The 27,265-nt window shown below is 43.3% G+C and overlaps 1 protein-coding gene across 5 annotated transcripts in view; it reads right to left on the minus strand.

The window, feature by feature from the left end:
* Nucleotides 1-27,265, minus strand: part of NACC2 (NACC family member 2) — a 132,598-nt gene that overhangs the window by 35,744 nt on the left and 69,589 nt on the right. For 2 of the 5 annotated variants that reach the window (XM_027869403.1, XM_027869404.1), the window contains one exon: nt 6,516-7,452. In XM_027869403.1, coding sequence (XP_027725204.1) covers nt 6,516-7,389 — 874 coding nt within the window. In that variant the 5' untranslated portion in view covers nt 7,390-7,452. Of the gene's footprint in view, nt 1-6,515; nt 7,453-9,324; nt 9,382-21,975; nt 22,019-27,265 lie in introns of those variants that run through there. The other 3 variants (XM_027869407.1, XM_027869405.1, XM_027869406.1) reach the window with 3 other exon arrangements.

Genomic DNA, 27,265 nt, shown 5'->3' on the forward strand with positions numbered 1-27,265 from the left:
GCGTTTGTTCGTGGGGGGGGCTGGGGGGCGGGGGGGGGGCGGGGAAGGGGGGGGGGGGGGTGGATGGGTGGTTTGCTTATGCCTGTTCCTGGGGCAGGTTAAGCTAAAGGAATACAGGAAAAGACCTGGTCCCCAGGATATGCCATCATTTCACTGCAGTGGCACCAGGCAGGCTAGCTTCAGGGAGAAAAAATCTTTTAGGCTGATTTTCACCACAGGTACTATGGATTTAAAATGCAGCTGCCTTTTAAATGGTGCATGTTAGGAAACACATGCAGCTGCACATTCTCCTGGTACAGAAGACAATGGGTTGGAGGCAGGCCTCTCCTAACTCCAGTCCTACTTCCTGGCCTCACCCTTGTGCTCTTCTTAAAATTTATGTCACTGACAGGTTCGAAAGGAGAAATGTATTCAAGGCCTTTTTACTTCTGAGCCATTGCCCCCACTCCCAATCATTTAAAAACCATATTCTTCTTCTTCCGTATATTTCTTCTGTAATTTCCAAACTTGACATGTTCCCACTCTCCTCGATTCAACAAACATTTATTAAAGGCCTACTAGGCACAAGGCATCGTGTACCGTCACCTTTGGTGACCAAAAAACCCTTGCCAATTCTCCATATGGTATACAATATTCCTTACACAAGATTCACAGAATTAGAAGGGAACAAACATTGAGATCATCCAGGGCCACTCACAGAGAAAGAATGCAAGGCCCAGAAAGAAGAGCAGACAAGGAAAGAGCACAGAATCGGAGTCAAGGGGCCTAGGTTCAAATCCCAAAGAGCTTTGCTACTTTCTACCTATGTGAGATTAGACCAACTTAACTAGCTCAGTTTTATGTCTTTCTTTGTACCCCAAAACTGAACATGATACTTAAGAGCTTGTTGAGTTGATTTGTTATTAATCTCTCTAGATTCTCATTTGCAAAATGAAAGGGCTGAACTAAATACACAGTTCTGTGTGACTGTATATTTAGGATCACAGGATTCACAGCAAGGGTCCTTAAAACTTTTTTGTGTCCTGGACCCCTTTTCCAGTCTAGTGAAGCCTGTGGACTTCTCTGGGATGTTTTTCAATGGATAAAATAAAATTCATATCATTGAAACTATTGAATATTAAATTATTTATATAATTAATTATAAAAAAATTTTATTATTTTAAATTGAAATTATTTTAATTATTTAAAACTATATTATAAAATTAATATAAATTGTTTAATACAAAATTATTTAAATATATAAAATTCATATATATGAACACAAATTAACTAATTATATTGAAATACAATTATAAAATATTTCAATAACTATGAGACCTTAGAATCATCTATCTAGTCCAAACTTGAATTTTATAGATGTAAAATAAAAAAAAAAAAAAGGAAAAAGAAAACTGAAGTTCAGAAAGATGTCAAGGCCAAGACCCCATGTTAGTAAGTGGCAGAGTCCAGTGTTGCGACTCTAAATCCAGAGTTTTTTTTCCATCAGACATTCACATCAGTGCTCTTCCTGCTAGGCTATCTTTGTCTATAAAAGGACACTATACATGTGTCCAAGGAAGTTAACTGACATCCAAGTCTCAGGAAAAAGAAACATTTTAAACAGGAGCTAAGGAGGAAAAGATGAGGAAGGGACCTGAGATCTTTGTACAAAAAAAACTGTTAGCACAGTTTACAGCTGTGTTATCACAAAGTGAATTCAAAATTGGCAATTCCAACTAACTGGGCTCACAGAGCAATGTAGTGTAGAAGCAGAGAGCCCCTTGTATTTATTTATCGCAGCTCAAAATCAGCCATTGTGGACTTCTTAAATATGAAAATATGTGTAAAATCATGAACTGATTAAGGCTTTAAAGGGACCCTAAGGACAATCTAATCCAGCCCCTTCGTTTTACATATGAGGAAACTGAGGCCCAGAGGGTTAAGTGAATATCCCAATGACTCACAGGGGCTCTTTTATATGCAAAGGCTGTTTCTGAGAATAAAAGAAGCCTGTGGATTCTACTGGCTAAAAAGGAGAAAGAAAACTTGCCTTCCAGAAAATGTCCTCTCCCAATAAGCAAACCACCCATTCCCCTCCCCTACCCACCCACCCAGTGACCTAGAACTCGGGGAAAGGCTCCAGTCCACTTAGCAGGGTGCTTGCTATTCCTAACTAGTGAGGTGGCAGATAAAAACACAACAAATTCTGAAGGGTCTGCTTGTGCCAAAAGCCCATCCTAGTGTTCCCAAGGAGGCTTTTGTGTCTGGTTTCCCACATCCAGATGTCAAGAGAAGGAATTAGACTGAAAATAGAGAATCTGTTTCATGTTAACTCTTGGGAGAAGCCAATGAATACTTCCCCCCTCCCCCCCAGAGAAGAAGCTAAAGTGGGGGTCTGGACAAAATTCCCAACATTGTATCCCAAGGGCACATTTAAAACAAGAGCCTCAAAGCCTCTTTAGAAAGACAGCATGTGGTATTGTATGGCACACTGGAGTTAGAATCAGCAAGGCCAAGTTTAACTCGCACTTCCAAGGCTTTTTAAGCTGGGTGATCACAAGCAAGTCACTTAATCTCTGCATGTCAGGTATCTTGCCTGGGAAGACTGGGTAACTTCTGTTTTACTTATTTTCCTTACAGGATTTTTGTGAGGCTCAAATTAGATCATGTATGTAAAGTACAAGCCTGAAAGTACAATATAAATATAATTGATTTTATTATTAAACTGACTGCTCTCTTTGTGGTAGCCAAAAATTAGAAATTAATTCTCCTATTGGAGAATATAGGGGAATAATGGAGTATTATTTTGACATGATGAAAGAGACAGTCTCAGACAGAGAAACCTGAAAAGAAATCTATGAACTGATGCAGACCTAGGAAAATAATTTACACGATGACAATATTTTAGATTTGAGAATTCCAATCAATTCAATGAAAAACCATGAGTCCAAAAGAATAAAGATAATGCCACTTAACTACTGACAGAGAAATTATGAACTTAAAGTGCAGAAAGAAACATGGTTTTCAGATAAGGCCAAAATAGGAATTTCTTTTGCCTTATATGAATGACTATTAAGGACTTTATTTTGTTTGTGCATTCAATGTGGAGGGTGGCACAAGGGACAGTTAAACAATTATTTTTTTTAGAGTGACTATTTGATTGTATTCCTACTGTGTTACAAAGCACTGTGCAAAACACTAAGATGAAAACTCTTCTTTTATTCCATTGCCCATCCCCAGAAAACCTTTCCTGACTTAACATCATCAGTGGCTCCCAGCAGAGGCACTTCTGGGAGGCCAGACTAGTCTTCCCAAAAAAGACAGCAACGTCAACAGCACTATTTCAAATAACCTAGACTCTAACCAAGAAAAACATACATACACCACATTTCCCTGACCCAGTTATGGTTGGTGAACCACTATAAACACAATCACAGACTTAGAGAAATGGCATCATGCTATAGCTAGAAACAATGGTGTGAAGGATGCAATGGAGAGGAGAGTAAGTTGCCTCTGCAAAGGTCAGAATTTAAATTGAAGGGAATTTAAATTGAGAGGATTCAAGTAATAACTAGTTCAGTGAAACATCCCCATGGACCACAATGATTAGCATCTTTATGGCAATTCATACTTTACAGAGTAAATTCATATCTACCTCACTGGATCCTCCTAAAACTCCCCTCAGATAGGTCAGAATATTTGCCCCATCTTATAGATAAGAAAGCTGAGGTGCAGAGAGAATAAACAGTATATACTATGGTGGTAAGATCTGAATTAGGAACCACGACTGGACTTTTAGCCTTGGCTCTGGCACTAAGAAATACCAACTACTCATTTCTTTAACATTATAAGATTCACCACTGCTCTTTCCTCTTGTCAACCCACGAGGAGTCCAAGTTTGATTCTGACCCTCCTTTTACAGATAAGGAGGATGATCACAGAGAAACTAACTTGCTCAGAAACACACACACACAATACCTACTAATTTTTTATGCCACCATTCAAATATAGATCTCCCACCTTCAAGTCTAGTGTTCTTTCGACTACCCTTCCACCTCTATGTGACTGGGAACGAGTCATTTCACATGCATGGGTCTCAGTTTCCTCACTATCATTGCTCATAATGTATGGGGATGAACATTGAACATTATGAAGCCTATGAAGACAGGACATGCTAGTGGCCGAGTGGAGCTCAGAATTCAGTTCTCTTGATTTCTAGTTTGGGGATTTCTTTTTGGTTTGTTTTTTTAATCCAGCAAGTACCCGAATTGGGGGTTCGATCTTTGTACAAGGAGAACTAGGCATACCAATTTCATTAAAACTAGATGTCTGGGAAGTAAGCCATTTGATTTCGGCTTACTGCAGAAGAGATTTTGCAGCTTCAAACTAGTGGGTGCCCCCCCCTTTCAAAGCCTATTGCCAACTCATGCTACTAGATGCCAATTCCTGCCTGGCACCACTATACCACCATAGTGGTCTCCCCTGTACTATAAGAAGACTGCATTTTTCTGGTGGAACCACCCCTCCTCTGACACTGGCAGAGCCTTCCCCCACCCCAGTGTTGTGTGACATGAGCTTCTTCTGTTAAAATGGTAGGCAGAGAAAACTGCACTGATGGACAGATTTCTCTTCTGCCGCAGGCCAAATCGGCCTTGTTGTCAGGAGGTATTTGCACGCGCAAGCACACATACATAAATGCACACACAGAGTTTGTTTTCAGGAGGGGCAGAGTGAGAAATTCTCTGAATTATTGAGGTCAAATTACAAACAATACCGTTTGCTAACCCAAATCCCCAGCTAAATCTAACATGCTGCCCCTGTACTTAAAATACAGGGCACCCTCCAAAACAGAATTTTACATCCATAGAACCAGCTCTCTGTGCACATACTCATAGGAAGCTGCTGGCTTCCTTGAGAATTACTTTGCAGCATAGGAAGCAAGTGTTAACTAACCCTCTCTTGGTTGTACCCCTGGCCAGTGGGCTTTGGAGACATGAACAGCCTCCCCTCAAAGTCTCCTTCTATCAGAACTATACCCTTTCAAGGGAAATATTGGTTCTCCAACCCTTTTAAATTTCAAGTGGAAAGAGAAAGACCCCTGGAGGCAAATGACCTGGGTTTACACGTATGGTGTGCCTAAATCAGACCAACACTGTCCTGGCATTCTGAACATATGTATGCATACTCTTCCCAGCTTACTTGCCCACCATTACTATATTCAAAAAAGGAAAACGTCTCAACAACTATTCTCTCTGAAAATAATGCAGCACACAGCCTTATGTTGAAAGAAAAAAAATCAGAAAATAAACTAGAGCAAAAGGAAACAGGTTACTGAAACTTGTTGCTAACTAGATCAGTTATAGGAGCTGGCAAAGAGATTTAAGGAAGTGGGGCAGACCAGGAAGAATGACAAGCATCTCCCCTCAGGATGTTTGCCCTGTTCCCTATCCCTCCCCAACTCCTGCCCCGCCCCCCCATCATCACTTTCAGATCAAGGTATATAGAGCAAGACTATAGATAGAGTGGCAAGTTCTCCCCCATCCAATCTGATCACTGTGAAAATTCAAGAGAATGCAAACTGCTGAGTGTACCATGTCCAGACCCTGCATACCAATTAGGTAGGTACCTCCCAACTGCATGCTGAGGCTCAATAAGCCTTTCTACTTATCCTGGGGACTGAACCTCACAAAAAAAAAAAAAAAAAAAAAAAAAAAAAAAAGGCCTATGCCACCTCTTTCCACTGAAGAGGATGCAGTTAGACAAACCCATCAAGCCAGGGATATTTTGTGAGCCAATTTGAAACTGGCTTTCCCCCTGGCAGAGAAGGAACATAAATGAGTTATAAGTCTTGGGAAGAAGGAAAGGCAAATAGATACCAGGACCAGATGCCAATCAGCATTATGCCATCAAATCTAAACAAGCTCAATCTCTGCAGCTATGACCCCAGCAACTACCTTCTATAGTCACCGTGATGGATACCCTCAGCCCCCAGCCCCCAGCATCCTAAAGCTACAAGTCACTTAGGCAAAAGATCAAAGGAACACAGAAGACAAGAGAAGAGATTGCCCCATCTCCAAGTGGAGCAGCCTTATCCCCATTTGGCCTCTTGAAAATTGCTTGGAAAAGTGACATGGATGCAGTGAGGGGAACATGGGAAAGGGGCATGTGTGATTTCCTGCTAAGTCTTACCTGTCTCCTCCCAAACCTCAGGAAATTTTAAAGCACAACTAGAAAGGTAGCTAAGAAAGAGAGACAATTAGGGAAGTTTAAAAAAACAACAGTAACAACAAAAACAACGCTCTGGGACCTAGGTTCCTACTCATAGCTTTAAGTCGTTCCCCTTTCAGTAACCTTCAGTGAGATATGGAAACTTTTGGGGTCTCATCTTCCCCACCTAATCCATGTCATGGATGAGCTCATGTTCTATTCCCCAAGACATGGGAAGTCTCAAATGTACCAAGCCCCATGAACACGGCTAGATAGCATAACAGCACCAGGAAAAGACCCACGATTGTCATTTGACTCTGTGACGTTACCTGAGTAGCTGCCAGTGGACTTGATGTACATCTGGCCGTACTGCTCCTCTACCATTGTGTCATAGGCCTCGTCGTCCTCCTCATCCTCTTCGTTGTGGTAGGAGGTGGGGCTGTCAGTGGTGGGGAGGCTGCTGGCCCCGGGGCTGGTCCTCTCACCCTGGGAGTACTGTACCTGCTGGATGTTGGGGATGAGAGTGGCCAGGCTGGGCATCCCATAGTACGAGACTCGAGACAGCTTCAGAGGTGCCGCCCCGCCCACTGCCACCCCGCCGCCCCCCGATCCATCCCGGGCCCCAGCTTCCAGGGGCCGCTTGGCAGCCAGGCCTGGGCCTGCTGCCGGCTGGAGCTCCAGGTTCTCATGCTTCACACGGGTGAGAAGCGGGATGGGCACAGAGGGGGACATGACATAGGGTGCAGGGCCTGGTTGCAGCTGGTTGCAGGGGCTCTGGGGCTCCGAGCTGGTGTCCTCGATCATGGCGGTCTGTGAGTCACAGTGGGGCGAGCTCACCTTGAACATCAAGTCTGTGCCCCGCTCCACAATGTGTTGGATCTGCAGGAAGCCGGCCGTGTACATCACCACGAGCTGCTCGCTCGCCGCCATTCTGAGCTTCCCAGTGTAGCAGAAGGAGAGGATCTGCTGGAAGCAGGCAGGGGGCACGGTGCCGGGCAGCTCAAAGGCGCTCTTGCTGTTCCCACTGAACAAGTCCCGGAAGTAGAGGCTGCTGGCCGCCAGGACTGCCCGGTGGGCCTTGAAGGCTTGCCCCTTGACGACTATGGAGACATCACAGTAGAGACCCAGCAGACGCTGCTCATTCAGGCAGCCCAGGACAGTGTTCCCAAAATTGGGGATCTCTATGTGCAACATCTGGGACATGACTGGGCAAGGAGCCAGGACACCTCAGACATTCAACACAGCTGGTTCCAAAGAAGGGCACATCTGTAAAGAAGGACAGGGGAGGTTCAGGATGGTGGGGAGAGATGGGAGAGGAGACAAGGTTGGATCAGTTTCTTATCTGGCGAAATGAAAATTTGTGAAAATAGAGTGAAAATTCACAGTTCAGGAAACTTCTGGAGTGGTGGAGGGAACATCAGCTGCCCAATCATAAAAGGTTTAAATGGAAGTTCTGCTTTAAAAAGGACACAGAAGGAGAAGGCATTTTCTCTAAGCCCACATTCCCCCTATGACCAGCTTCCCTGCTTGCATAGTCCTTTCCTCACCATGATTCCAAATCACATAGATTTCCACAGGTTCTTAACAGCAAGTTTGTTTTTTACACTGAAACATAGCTTTGGAAGCAGTACTAAGAAAACCAAAAGAGTAGGTGGGGGAAAAAACCAAAGACCCAAAGCCCAAATATGTGCTTGGTCCCTGAATTCTCCTTCCTCTAAACCATCTCCAAGCATTCAATGCTAATACGGTTTTTCAAAAGGGAGAGGAAAAAAAAAAGGATCCCAGCAGCAAAGGAATGGAGCTTTTGAAAGGAGAATTAAACACCTCTATTGCCACCCTTCCCTCCCCACCTCCCCCACCAGACACCTAAGGCAGACTAGAGACTGCAGATCAGCAATTTGATGTGGCCCAGACAAGAAACCTTTGGTTTCAGAAAGGGCCCAGGGAATGCTGCCAACACTGATGGTATTCTTTTCTTCTCCTGCAACATTTCTGGAAGTTAGCACTCTTCCTGAATAGCAACACAATCCTCACCTACCCATGGGCCAAGACATGTATGTACCCATCTGAGAGAGGAGAGGAAGGAAGGAAGGAGAGAGGGAGAGGCAGACACAGACATAGAGAAATATTCACAAGTGTAGTGCAGTGTATCAGGGCAAGAGGTTTTAAGTTTTGATTTTTTTTTTCTTTAAAAGCATCCAGGTCCTTTTACTCCAACAGGAAAAGATCTGATAGTCTATTCCCGCTTCCCCCTCTCCCCCACCCGTTCTTTCTTGACTTTCAGGGAAAGAGAAAAGATATGAAGAGAAGGAAAAAAGAGGGATGAGAGACAGTTAAGAGACAGCAGAGAGAACTCCATCCCTTGGAAGGACTAGTCAACTCTTTGGTAACAACCTCTTCCACCCATCCCTTGCCCCTTGCCTTCCAACAATACTCCAAGATCTAGTGGCCTTTTAAAGCTTTGGCCTCCAATCGGTTATTTTAAGGAACTGAGGAGCACTCTAGTCCCACCCCACCGCCAAAACCAAGCAGCCAAACAGTTAAGTCTCCAAACCCAAACTGGTTGGTCTGAGTTGCACCAACAAATGAGTTACAAACTAACTAGAAGATACACACAGACACATGCTGTCCAGACTCACATACCCCTGCCTCCCACCAATACCCTAAGCAGCTCATTACTGCAGGGAAAATCCCAACCTGAGCCTGCCAGGAAGGGAAAGATACTGAAAATGGGGTGAGGGGGTGGTGGTGAGAGAAGCTTTGAGAACTGGACCAGGACCAGACAGATCATGGTTGGTCATGAAAACCCGGCAGAGGGACTCAAGAGATGTTTACCTTATGATAAATTCTCAAAGGGCGGGGGGGAGAAGGAGAGAAAATTAGGAAAAAATAAACAAAAACAGCCAATTTAGAAAAGGCCAGAAGTCCTACACAAAGGGCTGCTCTGTTCTGAAAAAAAATATAAGTCCAGTTCTATCTACAGAGCTGAGGAACAGGAAGGAAGGAAAGAAGGAGCAAGAGAAAGAGACAAGCCGCCAGACAGGCAATCTCACTGTGCTGCTAGGTCTAAGAGAAGGCAAGAACACTCTCTGGAGAAAGAACTTTACTGGCTCCCAGTCTCCTGGCTGGCAAACCTACCTTAGGATACCGCGGGACTGTAGGTTGTCACCGCCAAAGGCTGGCTAAGTGACTTGTGCCTCTACGGGAACTGCAGCAAACGGAGGAGAGCGTGTACTCAGGGCGGAGGGGCAGCAGGGGGAGGGAGGGGGAAAAAAGTCTCCAGCCCTCTGTTTGAATCTACTGGAGCTGAGGCTATATTAGCCAGTCCAATCTCCCAGGCAGCGAACGGCATCTAAATGAACAGGCCGGATGCAGATGAACATTCAGGCTGCTCTGGGGAATGAATAGCCGTCTTTGATTAGGGACCCGGAGTAAATGCCAACTTCAAACTGAAGCTTTAAAAACAGCGAAATCTCAGAGCCAGAGGAATGCACGGCTCCGAGTGTTGGTACAAGACAGACTTTTGATGACTCACTGCAATGCAAACAAAGATGGCAGAAATACTGTACTGTACGCTGATGAAATGCTTAGTGGTGCCACGGCAACTGAGACAGGCTTTAAATTTATAGTGCAGTTTTGCATATGAATTACCCAGTAAACTGCCTCCCCTGCCATCTAGTACATCCAGAGTGTCAAAGCATTTAAACTATTCCAAACAGTCTGCAGGGTTGGCATCGCCCCTGCTTAACTCCTCCAGGGAGAGCAGGAAATGAGTCGGAGTAGAGCAAAAGGAGGCAAAGACAGGCAGGAAGGGATGGGGTGGAGGGGTGGGGGGAGAGAAGGAAAGGGAGCAAGAAATAAGAGAGTACAGGGACAAGGGAGGCCATCAAACAGAGAAGCAGACAGAGAGGGAGACAGCATCCGGGACAGAGAGAAACAAGGAAAAGCACAGAAAGATAAGTGAGAAACGAAAGAATAAGAGAGATAGCCATACAGAACTACCACCCCCTTCACAAACACCTTAAAAACATAAAAGCAAAACTTGGGTCCCAAGTTGGCCAATGTCTAGTCAGCTGAATTCTATGCTGCCAATTCAAGTTCAGCATTTTATTTTGGATCTCCCTTCGAAAAATCTCCCTAACCCCTATCCCTTCATTCAACAGGCAACTTTCTGAAATGTGATGGAACAACAGACCTGGGGTAAAATGTTTCCACCTGACAAGAAAAAAAAAATTACAAGTCTCTCATCTCTTCCCCTCCCAAAGAACCCCTCACCACCTTTTCTTAACACACTGGAAAAACATTTTCAGCTGCAGGAACCACAAAGACTGCCCCATGGGAACAGCTCTCAGGCTTCGGCTCCATCTACTAAAAGCAAATCCATTTGCGTAAGTAATGAAATCCTAGTCACATTGTCTCCTCACTTCAGATTCAAAAAGTATTTAACATGTATTGAGCAAGTTTGGGCCTTTTTCTGGGAAAGGGTCTTGTCTATTTTGCTCCTATGCAGCCCTGATTCTATAGCTTCTCCTAGGGCTACAGATAACATTCCTGACTTTTTTTTTTCTTCTCCCCAGTTTCAATTGCCTGAAATGTCTCAAGTCACAGTACCTGGATTCCACAGCAATTTCAAAAACCATGCAGATAGATGCCCTGGACCCCTGCCCAACCACTTCCTAGTTACGAGAAGCGTATGTGCAGTGGGTATTTTCCTATTCAGTGGACCTTCAACACATTAACTTCAAGATGGCAGATGCAATGAAGGAAAAGGAAGAAACTGCAAGGGTGCCTGTGGCGAAGTTAAAAGTTCTAACTATTACTTTTCCTATTCAAGCCAAACTACCAGTATCCCCTTGGCACTTGAACCAATGTTGATCATAGTGGGTTGAGCTATCTCAATGCTCCACTCACTCCCTCCCCCACTCCCTGACCAGGGAATACCAACTACCAATTTCCTGGTCAATTTGCATCCCCCTTTTCTCTCAGTATCCAACAAATAGTTGGGTTTCCTGAGTCAGAAGGTTTAAGTCCTAGTGTTGCCTCTCCAGGTGACCTGCTATGTGACCTTGAGAAAGTCCTTCACTGTTTCAGGCATAAGTTTCATCTACTATTCTAGATGGGGGGGGGGGGGGGGAGATCCAATGGGGACAAAGTATCATTGATCTTCATTCTCCAATAGGATTGTTGTGAAGACATAAAATCTCTTTGAAAAGTATAAAGACCTGTACAACTGCAAAAGCTTAATGATTGGGTTACTGCCCCATAAAAACCAAACTCCAGAAACCTAACATTGAAAATTCTGGGTTGTCATAGGAGGAAAGGAGGAAAGAGAAGGAAAAAATGGGGTGCTTCATTGAAAGAAAGCCCCTGGAGAATACAACATGTGTCTGAGAAACTGATCGTGGGACAGGAACATCCTCATTGCTTTATCTCCTTCTCCTCCCCCATTCTGCTTAAGAACTCCTTTCAGAAGAGTATGGGAGACTAAAGAATGAGCCAGCTGGTGCCTCCCTATTCACTCACAGGGCCTGGCTTCCGAAAACTAGATAAAAACAAGATGAATAGAGAGCTTGAAGAAATCCAGGTGTGTGGAAGGAGCTCTGAGCAGGGAGCTGTCCAAGTGAAGGTACTTGGGAGACAAGATTATGCGTGGTCTTTCTTCACCACCAATATTAAGCTGATGACAACCATCAGGGGCGAGTATGGAGACAAGCAGTGTGATTAGGGGAATGAAAAAAAAATGGCTGAGTTCAGCAGCATCAGAGAATGTATGCATAGGAAGCATGGTCTTTCCCAATCCTTCCCCAATCTGGAATACTGACAAAATTTCTGGGGTACACAGAGTGGGAAGAGGGAATAACACCCCTCATTGGTCCAGCCAACATATCAATTCCATACCATATTAAACTTACAATGCTGACAACAGTGAAAATCGAATCATCCTTCTTTCTCCCTGCCTCCAAGTGGTCTCTGAAAGGAAACTGAACTTTTCATTGTATGACCATGTTGGCATCCAAGACCCATGCTTACTGTTAAGTTCCCAACTTAGCTACTTTCCAGGTGGGTGTCTTTGTTGTTACTCTTCCTGGATCATATGTAGCCTGCTCCCATCCACAGATTTTGTCATAGTATTCCCTTATACATCATTCCACACTATGGAATCTTCCCTTCTAGAGCTCTCAGACCTTGTTATGCACTGAAAAAACTGCACATAAGATCAAATAGCATCAAATGGCAAAATCTTCTCTCTCCAACTAGACTATGGGTTCTTTGAAGATGAGGATAGAATCTCCTACTTCTACCTCTCACAGTGCACCTCATCCAAGGCTGGGAACACAGTAAGTGTCACTGTAGGTTGTTCAGTTGGACAACAGAATCCATAGTATTCCCTTTCTTTAAGTCAGCTCAGAGAAAATAATTTTTTTTCCACAGAACCCCACAGCATTGCTCTCTGCCCAACAACCAAACTATTTCATACAAATAATCTTCATTACTTTGAAGTGGTTACAAACCATCACAATGTTTGAGAATGTCCTGCTCTAAATAGAAAAGAAAAAAATACAAGAAGTCAGTGTTGGAGGGATTGTGGAAAGATAGGCGCACCAATTTATTCCTGGTCGAGCTATGAATGGTCTGACCATTCTAGAAAGCAATGTGGGTGTAAAGAAAGTGATTAAAATGCCCATATCCTTTGATTCAGATTCTACTACCAGTCACATACCTCTAAAGAATTCAAGGATAAAAAGAAGGGTTCCATACATATCAAAATACTTATACCAGCATTTTTTTTTGGTGGGGGGAGGTGGGGAGGAGAAGCAAAGACTTGGAAGCACAAAGTTGATGACCGCTGGCTGGAGAAGGGCTAAATAAATTGGAGTGCATAAATACATTGGAATATTACAGTGCTGTAAAAATAAGAAATATGACAAATGCAAAAAAGCATGAGAAAGACATGAACTGAAGTGAAGTGAGCAGCTTCAGGAATGTATATGACTATGATAATGTAAAATGAAAAAACTCAACGAAACAATTGAAACTAAAGTCTTCAAAAGGATAATAACCAAGCTTGGCCAGAAAGAAGGAATGTGAGATGGAACTCATCTTCTTTCTCTGCAAAAAGTTAGCAACTATGGGTATAGAACACTGCATTTTTTTTGATGTGGTCTATTTTAGCTGAACTAATTTATTTTCTTTTTTTCTTCTTGTTATAAAGGATAGTTCTTTGGGAGGGGGTGCGGAGGATACATTGGGAAATGTAGGTGACATAAACAAAAGATGCTATTTTGTTTTAAAGAAATGAACAGCAACAACAAAAGACCTGCTATGAAGCAAATTTTGGATCAGAGAGGGCTTCCTGAAGACTTTTGATATGCAAAAAAGCACAAATCATGTTCTTCATCAGATCCACAATCTCACCCAAGTAGGTGAGCCTTCTAGGGTTCAGATTGCAATCCACCCACACCTGGTCATGTTCTGGGACAGGACTCATATCTATGGCCTCCAGTAAATACTCCACACAGGGATCATCCACGAGGGCAAGGTTGCTTCTGGCTCTCCTGACATTTCCTGAATCCTACTGAAGCACCCGTTGTCCTTTGCTGTCAATATGTGACCTCAGTCTGCCTCCTTTTCTATTCATACATCTCTCCAGTTCTTTACTGAAAGATAAAACGAGGGTCAGGGTGACAGTAGGCAGAGAGCCCTGGCCTTGTAGTTAGGAAGATCTTAGTTCAAATTGTGCTTCTGTCACATCCTAGCTGTGTGACCAAAAGCAAATCATTTAATCTCTCAGTGGTCTGGGGACTTTTCTAAGATCAAATTACAAACACGCATTGGTGGAGGGAGTTTCCACACCAAGGGAGAACCCTGCCCTGTAATTTCAATGATAAGTCCAAACCAAAATAAAGGATAAACGTAATAAAATACAATAAACTTTCCAGCAAGTAATGCACTCTATACCAGGTAGTTCTCTTTCTAGCTTTAGTCTATTCTAGAGGGATATTATATATTCCATAATATCACTTCCTATTCTAAGCATCTACAATTACCCTTGGAACCAACCTGAGAATCCCAGACAAATTGCAAGTCTATTTTTGAAGTCCTTATTTTAAAACACACAAGCCTAATGCCCATCATCAGTGAGGAAAGCAAGTAGGCATAGCAGTTGATAGCACAGGAGCTCCCTCCAAAGAGCAAAACCACAGACCTCACCAGAGACTCTAGTAAGCCAGTCAAAATCTTACCATTCCAGTCGTGCCCCCCCCACCATGGTTTCTGCTTAAATACCCTAATGTTCAGGGCCAGACAAACTTCCCCTGAGAAGTAAAGATTATTCACCTAGAAAACGACGTGACTGTCACATCCCCCAGGGGACCACAAGACAATTAGGCAGTTTTGCTGCCTTGTCCTTAAGCAACCTGTGAAGCATGGAGGCTTAACTACAACCCACCAATGTTCAACAGCGCATTTATTCACAGAGAAGGAGAGGAAAGAAAGGCGCTGGTTTTAAATTGCATTCTTAGAAGCCTTGGCAGGCACTGAAACAAAACTGAACTTTAGAGAAGAGGGGGAAAAGAAGGTTTTGCTTATCCTTTGAGGGCTGCAAAAAAATCAGGACACAGAACTGACAACTCTCCTTGACCAAAACATTCAGTGAGAGGAAAAAAAATGAAAAAAAGAGTTAATGAGAAGGCACCTCCCTCCCTTCTTCGAAGAGGTGGGGGACTATGGCTGCAGAATATTGCATACGTCAAATTTTTACAATGTATTGGTTAATGTTGCTGAACTGCTTTCTATCTCTTTTATTCTTTAGTATAAGGAATGGTTATCCAGGAGGCTAAGGAAGCATATTAAGATACTTACACAAAATTATTTTTATAAAATAAAAATAGAAGGGGCTGACAGTAAGCGCTCATAGACCCAGATACAGAGAAGGGGTGGAAATGGTCCAAACATCCCTGATCCCTTTGGTGCTCATGGAAGAATGGGGAAAATTGTTCACTCACACCTGCAGTCTTGAGTTAGTAAGGGGATGAGGTAAGGCATTCCTTATTCAAAGGAAAAGCTGGAAAGGGATTCTTGAACTTTGAAGAGGAGGCTATGCCAGATATCCTAAGGTCATTTCCAGCTCTGAGATACTAAGTAATGGAACTGGGTGGGGCAAGGGCCAGAAGGGCTTAGTGGTGAGTAGAGTTTGTCTTAAAGATGTCATGCCCACTTTCTCCAAAGCTCTGAGCCCTCAGTTTTCCCTCATTTTTAGATTCATTCCCTGAAAGGGTGAGATTTCATCTCTCTGAGTATCACACTCCTCATCTGTGAAAGGGGGTGATAAATGATCTGCCTACCTCCATCACTGGGCTCCTGTAAGAGGCAGACTGGTATAACAGAAAGAATGTCAAATGTGGGACTCAGGAGAAACTAGCTATGTTACCATAGACAAGTCACTCGTTCAATTCCAGTTTTCCTGTCTGTAAAATGGGAACAATACCTGTAATACCTATCTCATCCGGTTGTTGTGAGAATATATGTAAAATACTTTGCAGATTATTAAACACTGTATCAGTTGTTATTCTAACCACATGAAATAAAGGCTAACATTTATATACTTACTATGTGCCAGACACAGCGCTTCATAATTATCTCTTTTAGTCCTGACAACAACCATGGGAGATAGGTGCTATTACCTCCATTATATATGTGAGGAAACCCAGGCAAACTGGGTTTAAGTGACTTGCCCAGAGTCACACAGTGTCTGAGGATAGATTTGAACTCAGGGTGTTTTTGTCTGCAAATCTGACTATTCCATCCTGTCAAGTTTATCCTTCTATCCACTATACTACCAGATCTGTGAGCACTTAGAAACTTTCTTATCCCAGCAAAGAAGGGCATAGGGCAGAGTAGACCCCAGCTATTGGACCTCTCTCCTTTGGCTAAAAAGGCAAAGCACTCATCTCCATCAGATTCATAGTCCATGGAACCAAAGCTTCCACCAGATAAAATAGAGATCCCTTATGGGGTAAGTGCTAAGAAGATAAATGCCAGCCTCCCTAACCCATTCTAGAGGTTGAAATTCTCATCAATTCCTTCCTTTGCTATAAGGGTTAGGCTCTAGAAAGGCAGCATAGAACACACAAAGGTTTATCTGCAGGAGAAGACATTTAACCACCAGTAGCCAGGGTGACCTTAACAGTGACATGAATCCCTCTCACCTAAAGGGAATGGAACCCAGCACAAGGAGGTTTTGGGGGAGAAATGGAGGCAGGGCACTGTCCCATAGATGCTTAATGAATGTTTGCTGAAATGGATTGACTGCTTCCTAATGCTACCTTCAGAGGAACATTCAAGAGGGAAATAAAGGTCCCTATAATGCTCCATTTCTATCATTTCTCTGTACCCCTTTGTCCTTCCAAAACAAAGTACAGTTTCTCCCTTCCATCCTTTAAAGTATGGTTAGTATTTCCATCCAATGGACTTCAAATGAAGTTTGAAGGCAAAGGAATTCGGATCTGAATCCTGGCTTTACTATTATTATCTATGTGACCTTGGACAAGGTATTTAATCCTCTTAGGCCTCAGTTTCCTCATCTGTAAAATGAGGATACTTGGTCTCTGAGGTACCTTCTAGCTCCAACTCTATGATACTATTATACTGTCTCTCTCCTTATGTTCTCTCATATTTATATTCATATTCTCTCCCTCCCACCCCCCCAGAGAGGCCAGGTGAAAAAGACTGGGTCTGCACAGTGACAGCTTCTTCTCTGCAGAACTTGTTCTGGGGAAACCAGGGATCAAATTCTGGGCAACACAAAGGTCTATGTTAGCTTTCCTTCCCCTAGGGCAGACTCAGTTAATCCCTAGCCAAAATACCCACCTGACCAGAATCAGAAAACAAAAGCTCTTCTTTTTGGAGGGAAAGGGAGCCTAAGTGGGCAGAATATACAAGCTATAAGTGGGGTAGGGGTACAGGAACTCCAAGGAGAGCCAACTGGGAAAGGCAAGGGTTAGGCTCAGTTCCATCAATGACCTTGTGCTACTGCAGTTTAGACTTCTAGCTCAATCTCTCTATTTCAACTGAAATTCAGCTTTTAAGACAAGAGGCAATGTGAGGTATTGTGCACAGCAAACTGGACTTGGAATCAAAAGATCTTGGTTCAAATCTTGCTTCAGAAACTAACTTTGCAACCCTGGGCAAAACACTTAATCTTCTGTGCACTTGAGTTTTCTACATCTGTAAAATGTGGGTGAGAAGAGCACCTATCTCACAGGGTTGTTGCTGATTCCTGTAAAATACCTTCCAAACCTTAAAGCTAATATAAATGTACGCTATGATGATGATGATGATGAAGTAATTTGGGGTTCTCCAAGGGGTAGTGAATATGGATAGGGACCTGGGGAAGCAGAGGTGGGAAGAAAGAGACTAACAAGAGAAAATATTTGCTCCTATCCTACGTAGCCCAAGCCAAGTCACTACTAGTAAATACAAAGAGCCCCAGAGCCAGAACTAAACTATTAAAAAAACTTACCCAGGAACCAGTGGTCCTGGCAAGGTAAGTCGGGTCCTCACACAGCCTTCACGAAACACTTAAAACACTTGCACGGAGAGGTCATAAACTTAGATAGAGTTCCATCACCAAAAGTGCAGTAATTCAATCAGGGAAGTACACACGAGCCCCATTATTTTTTAATTAAATTCCATCCCCCTCCCCCCAGCTTTCCCCTCCTTCATCCAAAACAGGTTTAAAGAAGCTTGCAAAGCGCACTGGAAGAATGCAACATTTAATCTTTGCAGATTACTACCAGGGAGGGAGCGGGAGGCTAAAGAAATTAAATTATTTTGCAGGATTTAATTTTAAGAATCTAATAAGAGCTTTCTGGACCCAGGCAAACTCACAAGCATTAAAACACACAGGCACCTTTTGGGGTGTCAAATGAAGGGAGAAGGGGGGAGGAGAGTCCTTCAAATCAGTCTAGCCTAAAGGGGGGGGGGGTTCTTTTCTGCCTTCTACAATTCAGAAACACATGCCCTAACCTACCCCACCCCACCTCCACCCAACACACAACTGCCAGATAATACAATTTATAACCTTTGTTTCTTCTGTGGCTTTGCATAGACATCTTCCCTCCATCCCTTCCCCAATTTCGAGGTAGCATGCCCCACCCCAATACCCCTCTCCTAGCTTCAGCACTATGACAGGGCCCCAGCCATCCGAAAATAAGGAAACATCTTAAAAGGTCAATTAAAAGAGCTTACGGAACCTCAGCCTCTGCTCCCTGCTCCGGCTCATTACCTAGTATGGTGGAGATGCCTGGAATTTTTTTTTTCTCCTTGTGCAAGTTAGTCTATGAGTCAGCATTAACACATATGAGAACATCAGGGCATCAGGAATACTGCCTAGTTCTGATGCAATGGAAGTTGTAAAAAAAAAAAAAAAAGTGCATTCAGTTTGGACAGCAGCCTGTAATTCAATTGCCTTCACTTTTCAATTACTGCCTGAGAGGTCTAGTTACCCAGGCTGCATAAAAGAAGGGAACTTTGCTTACATCGAAGGCTCAAATTAATGACTTCTTACTTTTGGCTACTGCCTGCTCCCCCTGTGAAGAGACAGCCGGGCTGTAGCGCAGTTAACCCTTCAAGGGTGGCTCACTTGTTCTGATGCTCTTTGGATGGGACTCAGCTTGGTACCACCTCCTGGGGAGAAGCAGATGCTGCCATGCAAAGTTTGGCCAGAGGACCCAGTTAGGCATGAAACTATCAAGATTCTCTAAAGTGAGGTCACAGCTGCAATGGGGCTTTATTGTTTATGGAAACACTAGCTTCCCTGTAGGGACCCAGGTGAGCAGAAAGAGCCTTTTGCAGGAGTTGAATTCTGAAGGCTGGTTCTCCTGGGCCAAGTAAAACAATAATCTCTTAAGTTTTGAATCTGCTCTATGCTTCTCTTCATCGATTATACATCTATTATCTTGTATGATGCTGACAAGAAGCCTGTGATGGCAAAAAGGCAGGGGTGATCAGCCCTGTTGGAGATTTGGGGAAACCCAGGCCTCAAGACAAGAATGGACTTGTCCAAGGTCATATATCAAGTTGTTGATGTTAGAGCTGGGACTGAGGCCCAGGTCACCTGGGTATATACTACCTTGCAGCTACTAGATGACACTAGATGACAAATAGCTTAGAAAAACCTCTAGCAGCAGGCTGGCATCAGACCATCAGAAACCTGTTCTAAGGGCACCAATTATAACATCATCTTATACATGTTCAAACATTTGCCCTGAAGGATGATGCTTTTTAATGGAAAGGGACAACATACCAGAACCCTCAAAAGTTCATCCTCCCTCTTCTCTCCTTCACAGCCCCAGAAGAAAATAGGCCCTTTTACCCACAAACCCTCTATGATGGAAAAATGTTGCTCTGACAGGAAATAAATTTTACGATTTCCTGACTTTTGCCCACCGAGGCTCCCCCAACATTGTGGACAGATTCCAGATCCTTGAGGTACTGAACTGCACTATCTACTGTGATTAAGCTGTTATGAGGAAGGGGGGGGGGGTGTAGATGGTGTGGTTTGAGGATTACAGGGAGATAGGTAAGTTGGGTACAAGCAGTCCAGGGTGGGAACCCCAGAAAACCCTTTCCACAGCATGAACTTTCAATTTCCTGAACAGCTCTACTCCATATTACAGGCCTCTTGTGACCCCAAACATCCAATATTTAGTTGTCTGAAATATAAGGAATGGTTGGCTCCTCACCTGAATCTAATAAACAAGTCTTTCTTTGGAGGGCTGGCTTAGCAGACAAACACAATAATGCTGACATGTCCAATGAGAGGGAGACAGAAAAGGAACAGAAGGGTGGTAGAGAGAAGGATATACTGCTACCAACTTAACTATTGGCTTGGCTGTTTGACCTTGGGCAAGTCACTTTCCTCTCTGAGCTCCAGCTATTTACATGTAAAATGCCACTTGAGGGTAAGTGTGGGCAGATGCTGGTGAGACTAGTTCATTGCTAAAGTCCTTTCCAGCTCTGGCATGCTACTGATAGTAAAGAGATATGGTCCTCATCTAAATTCTACCTGTAGGGGTTAGATTCATTAATGAACTTGGGACTTTTGTCCAACTCTGTTTCGTTTACAAATGGATCACATGATTAGGGATCCAATGAATCACTGCCAATCCAAGCATTTAAGGTCCTAGATTTGTTTGGGGGAGGGGAGCCACCTAACCTGAATGGGAGGCCCAGGCTTTTGTGAGTGAAAAGTTTACCATAACTATGCCCATACCTGCATATTTTAAATCTCAATATTGTGACTTTCACATTGGGGGAAGGAAAACAACAAACAAAAGCCACCACCAGCAGCAATTAAACCAGCAGGCAGAGGAAAAGAATTGGGTGGGTTTCCCAGCCCTTTGATGTCATAAGCTATTGGCCTCACTTAACAAAGGAAGAGGAAAAGGAGCTGCCCCCCACCCCCAATCTTCCTCCCCCATCCCCACAGTATGTCTTTCCTTCTGAGGAGCGACCTAGTTCCTACTTGTCCCCCACCAAAAGCAAACCCATCCCCCAATTTGGCTGCCCGGGGAGAAGCTATTTGCACAAACCAAGGGCCAAGTCCTTTGGAGTGTGTGAATCTCTTCACTGCTACAAAATGGTTCTAGAATGTTTCAAAAGAATTTAAACAGTGTTTTGAATAGAGCTGACAATCTCTCTCGCCCATATTTGTAATTTAAATAACTTAAGCTTAAAGACTGCCTCCCTGGAGCACGGTTTAATAACTTAAAAACCTTTTGCTTGCTTTGTATGAAAACCAGGGTTGTCGTTCCCCTTTTCTCTATCCCCACCCCAGTTCTCACCAAATCACCCCAGACATTTCCCAGATCTCCCCAAAGCAGGGTTCCCATGATGCTCTGAGGAATCTAAAAGTGCTAAGTAGAGGGGCATAAAAAATTCAGTGTCTCCATCTGCCTTTTCCTGGTTTGATTGGTCTTAGGGTTGGAGTGGGGAGACATACATTCTCTTCTGTGTTTCCTCACCCTATCACTTAATTTCCTTTCCATTGTTCCTAGCCAGCTTCCTGAAAGGTCACTGAAACTCTCCTTCCTCCATCTTCAACCACTGCTGAAGGAGAAATGGATTAATCTACAGGAAGGCTCCATCACCACAGATTTCTAACTCCATGGAGGAGTGGAAGGGGTGTGTATAAGGGATGGGGTTTTAAGTCTTTTGAAAACAACCCAGCTTGACTCAGGAGGTTCTAGATACGATGGCCCAAATGTTAGAAAGAGACAAGATAAGGGCCTAACCACCTCCCTCTTCCCATCCAACTCACTGTAAAATGCCTACACAGTCCTGAACCTATTACTGAACTCATTAAAGACAGTGATACTTTGTAACATACTCCAATCTTTAATATTCATACTTCTCCTCATTTGCATTGCCTGCCATAAATAGTTGAAGCAGAGAGGTAAGACACAAAGCCTTCCTTGCATTTCTAATTATGCTTAAAAATCAAATGTAAATCACAACACATCCAAGATACAGACAATATTAAAAACGACTGCCGGCACAGTGAAAATTGCTTTGTGGGAAAAGAAAGCCAGTTAACAGTAAGAGGAAGAATCAAAGCATGTTCCCCAGAGCCACATGCATGTGGTTTCAGAGAGGTTGTGCAGCAGAGGAGGAGAAAAAGCAGCTTGGGGCCATAGAACCAGACCCCTCGGCACCCAACTGGGCTGGGGCAAAGACAGTGCTGGCTTCGCCAGTAAGCCCTGCTAATGTCACTCACTGGCCACTAACCTTTGCTGTAAGGAACACGATTAGGAGGTACAGAGCGAGGGGATTGCTGGCCACGCTGAGCTGTCAACAAGCTAGGGAGGGAAGCCCAAGCCAACCGTGTGGTCCATGGCCAAGCTGCTGACTGAGATCCTCCAGAGAGCACACCCTAGTCTGCAAGGCTGCTGCCACGGAGATATGATCTCCACTCAACCCAGCCCCCTCCTTCCTTACCCTTCATCCACCCTGGTGCTCTCAGGACACCACTGACACCTGCTGGCTGAGGCAAGAAGTGACCAGTCACAACTGCCAGGAGAAATAGGAAAGGGTTTCGTGGGCTATGCATATTTCTTACCAGAGTTTTTGTTTTTCTTAGGAGTGGGTGGGGAGAGGTGGGAAGAAGAGACAATAAGTGCTAGCTAATTGAGAAAAATGAATTAAAAAATAGAGGGCATGGGCATGGTGGTGGAGAAGAGGTTTAGTCTTCTTCCTTCCCGTTCTGAATCCATAGACAGGGCTCACATTATTCGTAAGGGCAGTCATCTCTTAGCATGGGGCCTGGAGGGCAAGGGGGTAGGGCATGAGGGGATGTCAGCCCTATTTCCTGTAGACTTGCAGGAGCCAAGAAGAAGAAGAGGACGTGGATGAGAAAAGAGTACAGTTGCTGAAGTTTCAGGTAGGCTCGCAAAAAGACAACAATACAAAGCAGATTGTTTATAAAGATGAAGTCATTGGAAAATCACTACCAGCCTCAAACGATTCACACAGGGGAAAGAGCACTGCTTTCTGGGAGTCAAAGGATTTGGGTTCAAAGCCTACAGTTGACGCTTACTACTTGTGTGTCTGACATTGGGCAGGCCACTTAAACTCCGTGGACTTCAGTTTTTTCATCTGTAAAATGACGGACTAGGTTACCATTGACTAGATGACCTCCCAGCTCTAATCCTATTCTTCTAGCAAACCCAATACCTGATAATGATAGCTTCAAGTTCCAGGATCTCAAGGTACAGGATGGGCTACAGAATGAGCCTCAAACCCCCGTAGGGGCCTGGGAAAGTAACCTTTAATATTATTTTTAATCGGGGCAGCTAGGTGGCACAGTGGATAGAGCACCCGCCCTGAAGTCAGAAGGACCTGTGTTCAAATCCAGCCTCAGACCAAACACTTGACACTTACTAGCTGTGTGACCCTGGACAAGTCACTTAACCCCAATTGCCTCACTAAATATATATAATTTTTAATCCTAGGGCACTCTTTGCCCCCACATCAATAGCTTATATCTAATAAGCCCCACTGTGGCCCATGGGAAAAGTTTTATATATATTTTCTTTAATTTGATTCTCACAACAACCCTGTGGGGCAAAAATCCCTATTCTATATGAGGAGGGACTTGCTTATAGTAACTAGTATCCACTGGACATGGGGCTTCAGTACTAATCAGCATTTTTAGCATTTCAACAAGGCCATAGATGTGGAAAATATATAGTGTATGGGGGGAAACCAGAAAGCCCTGGGTAATCGGGATCAACTTTGAGAGGGAGGGCAATTTAATTGAGGGGTTGGAGAAGATCCCAGGATCCCACTGGGGATGGAGACAGATCCCACCATCACCCCAAGACCTGGGTCAAGGAAACAACTTCTGGGAAGATCAACTTCACTAGAGGGTGGGGTGGAGCAGGTTTGGAAAGGAAGTACACCCTTTTGTAGCTTCCTACTTTGAGCTAAATTCAGTAAGGTTTCAACATAGCAGAAGTACAAGTTAAGTTCACTCCCTCAGTATTTCAGTGGCTTGGGGGTAAAGCCTTCAAGAAGGCTCAATTCAAGAGCACCCCTGGGAGGAAGACTTCCAGAGGGTAATTAATTATTATTGCTTCCCCCCTCCCCCCATTTCACTTTGTGTTGTATGTATGTTGTGTTCATTGTATATAGGCTGCTCCCTCTGAGGTAGAACATAAGTTTCTTGAGGGAAGGGACTGTGTGGGTGTGTGTGTATGTGTGTGTGTCCTAAGAAACACTTAATAATTGCTTGTGGAATTCAACTGAAATTCAAAATCTTGTCATGTCATCCTACTTACAGTTCAAACCAGAGCATGAAGGTACTTCAATGGGGTAATTAATAATAATAGCAATAATGGTTAACATTTACATAGTACTTAATATGTGCCATGCTATTACTTCATAATTCATATAATTACTTTATTTGGTCCTCACAACAACCCTGGGAGCTAGGTGCTATGATAGCTTCCATTTTACAGATGAAGAAACTGAGTCCCGCAGCTAGTATTGTCTGAGTTCATATTGACCCCAGGCCCAGCACTGTATCCACTGAGACACCTAGCTGTCAAGCTGTCAAGGTGGACAGGAAAGGCCACCAAAAGGGCAAACTGAAGAAGTTAGCTAGTCCCATGTGACTTTGGGGCATAGAACCAGAACCCCAGAAGAGCCTCTGCTTCCTTTCTGGTCTCTAAAGGATATTCTCCAGAAACCACAAAGCTGATCTGCATCCAGACCAGGCAAGGGTCCCCTCAACCAGATCTCTTCTGCCCCACACCCTGTTTGTAGGGAAGGTACCAACTCTTCTGATCTCATCAATAACAATAATAATGATATCTTAAAGGATTCAACATTTTATTTTGGTTGATCCTCACCACAACCACATGCAGCAGGTGATATTATTTCCATTTTACAAATGAAGGCGCTGAGAGATTACATAAAGTTCCACCTTCTGCAAGAAATCGTTCCCAGTCCCTGTTAATTCTAGTGTATTCCCTCTGTTGATTACCAACAATCTATCCTGTATATATCTTGTTTATACATAGTTGCTTGCAGGTGGTTTCTCCTAATATCTCTAAGCTCCCTGAGAGAAGAGAAGAGACTGTCTTTTACCTTTCTGTGGATTCCCAGCAGCACTTACTCTCAGCAGTGCTTGGGACAGAGTAGGCATTAAATGCTATTGGAGCAATGGATAGAGAGCCGGCCCTGGAATCACAAAGACCTGAGTTCATATCTGGCCTGGAGTCAAAAGGACTTCAGTTCAAATCTAGTCTCAGACATTTACTAGCTGTGTGACCATGGACAAGTCACTTAACTCTGTATGCCTCAGTTGCCTCATCTGTAAAATGAGCTGGGGAAGGAAACAGCAAACCACTCCAGTACCTTCACCACAAAAACCCCAAATGGAGTCATGAAGAGTTGGACAAGACTGAAACGACTGAACCATCATAACAGATTGAGTTGGACGGAGTAATACAGCTAGGAAACTGTCAGAAGCAGGATTGGAGCTCAGGTTTTCCTGACTCCAAGTCCAGCACTCATGAGGCCCTCAGCATTCTCAGCTACTATCTGAATTGGATTTAAAAGTAACTCGGAAAAATTTAACTAAATGAAATACAATGAAACAGATGATATTACATTTTAAAACTAAGTCGACATGCAGGAGGCAAGAATCCTTATATCCAGTTTAGTGGCCCTATTTCCATCTGAGTTTGACCACAGTGCACACTACACCACCTACCTGCCCCGAAGAGAAATTGGATGCACCTGAAGTTATTGCTGAAAATGACCTGGCCTATTTCTTACATTGTCATTGTGAAATGAGTGTGCCTGAGATGTTTTGCAAATAGTAATATATTCCTATGCATTAAATTGAAATAGTTGAAGTATTGAAACAGTTTAAATAATACAGGATACTGAATCATGCTTATATCCCTGGCACTGTTATCAATGCTCCGAGTTGAGTAGGTCACTTTCCCCTTTGGGCCTGGATTTCCCCATCTGTAAAATGAATGATTTCTAATGAGACTTTCAGCTCAGATATTTTATTCTGTGAGAGAGGAAAACAAAGGAGCTTAGCACCCTGGATTTTAAGACAGAGACCAACTAAGCCAGAGAATCTTAACCTTGACTTGGTAAACTTCAAAAAAATTTATAACTGCATTTTGATAAATTTGGTTTTTAATAGTTTTATTTTATGCATTTAAAAAAACATTCTGAAAAGAGGTACATAGACTTCATTCACTAGATTGTCAAAGGGTTCTGTGACACAAAAACCCCTGGTCCAACATAACAAACCTCTTTTTATATTAGAGGAAACTGATGGCAAGAGAAAGGTCAGTGACTTGTTTAAAGTCACATAGTTAAGTAAGCAAAAAACTGAACTTCAAATCCAGGTCCCTCTGACAAATCTATCTCTCCTTCCTCTACAAATGTTACCTTCAAATGCTACAAAAAATATGATTTTAAAAAACAAACACAAAAACAGAGCTTTATCTTTAAGAGGACCCTAGTATAGAAAGCAAGCCTTCAACTTTCCTACCAACCACAAAAGGTGGTTGTGGGGATTTTAATAACCACGTTATTTTGTGTGCTACTCAGAGGCACTTAGAGATTGTTGTTTGTGTGTGTTTTTTTTTAAGTCTCTGAGATTTTAAATAAATAATAAGTCTCTTCTCCAGCATGAAAGTTTCAGGTTGCACACCAGAAAACACCCACAACATCAAAACCAAATTCATTTAACCACTGGGCAATGCCTATTTGACCAGCTATTTGAGCTGTTTCAAGCTTTCTGTAGTCCTCTTACTTGCTTTGCTGGGGGTATCTTGGAGTCATTCCCCACCACCTCCCACAATGCTAGTACAATGACTTTTTGGAGTCAGGAAAACCTGAGTTCAAATCTAGCCTCAGATACTCACTGTGTAACCCCAGGCAAGCCATTGAACCTGTTTGCCTCAGTTTCTTCAACTGTAAAATGGAGATAACAGTACCTACCTCCTCGGATTAGTGTGAGGATTAAATAAAATTTATAAAGTTCTTAGCACAATACCTGGCACATAGTAGGTGCTATGTACATGCTTATTCCCTTTCCCTTGAGTTGGCAAGGGCACCTGCAAACCAAGGATGGCTTGAATTTAAATAATATGACTGTTTACCCCACTGCCAAGGACCTTGGCACTACTGAGGAGGAAATTCTGTGCATATAGGTTTCAGAGGGTCTAATGACTTGAACCAAGAGACACAGATTTCAGTCTCAGTTCTGTTACTAGTGATGATGAACTAAGCAGTAATGAGGAACAGAGAAATATCTTGGTGGATTAGGAAGAACACTGGACTGGAATTAAGATATCCGAGTTCAAATTCCACTTCCAAAGCTTACATCTCTAAGCTTCAGGTTCTTCTACAAAATGAGAACAATAATACAATCACAGCAGCTGCTACCTCACAGGGTGGTTGGGAGGATCAAATGAGGTCAGGTGGACCTGGTGCCTTGTAAATTTTAAAGCCCTAGGTAAGTATCAACTATTACATTGGAAACTCA

Source organism: Vombatus ursinus, unplaced genomic scaffold, assembly GCF_900497805.2.
Source record: "Vombatus ursinus unplaced genomic scaffold, bare-nosed wombat genome assembly UNPS02014793.1, whole genome shotgun sequence".
Taxonomy (NCBI): domain Eukaryota; kingdom Metazoa; phylum Chordata; class Mammalia; order Diprotodontia; family Vombatidae; genus Vombatus; species Vombatus ursinus.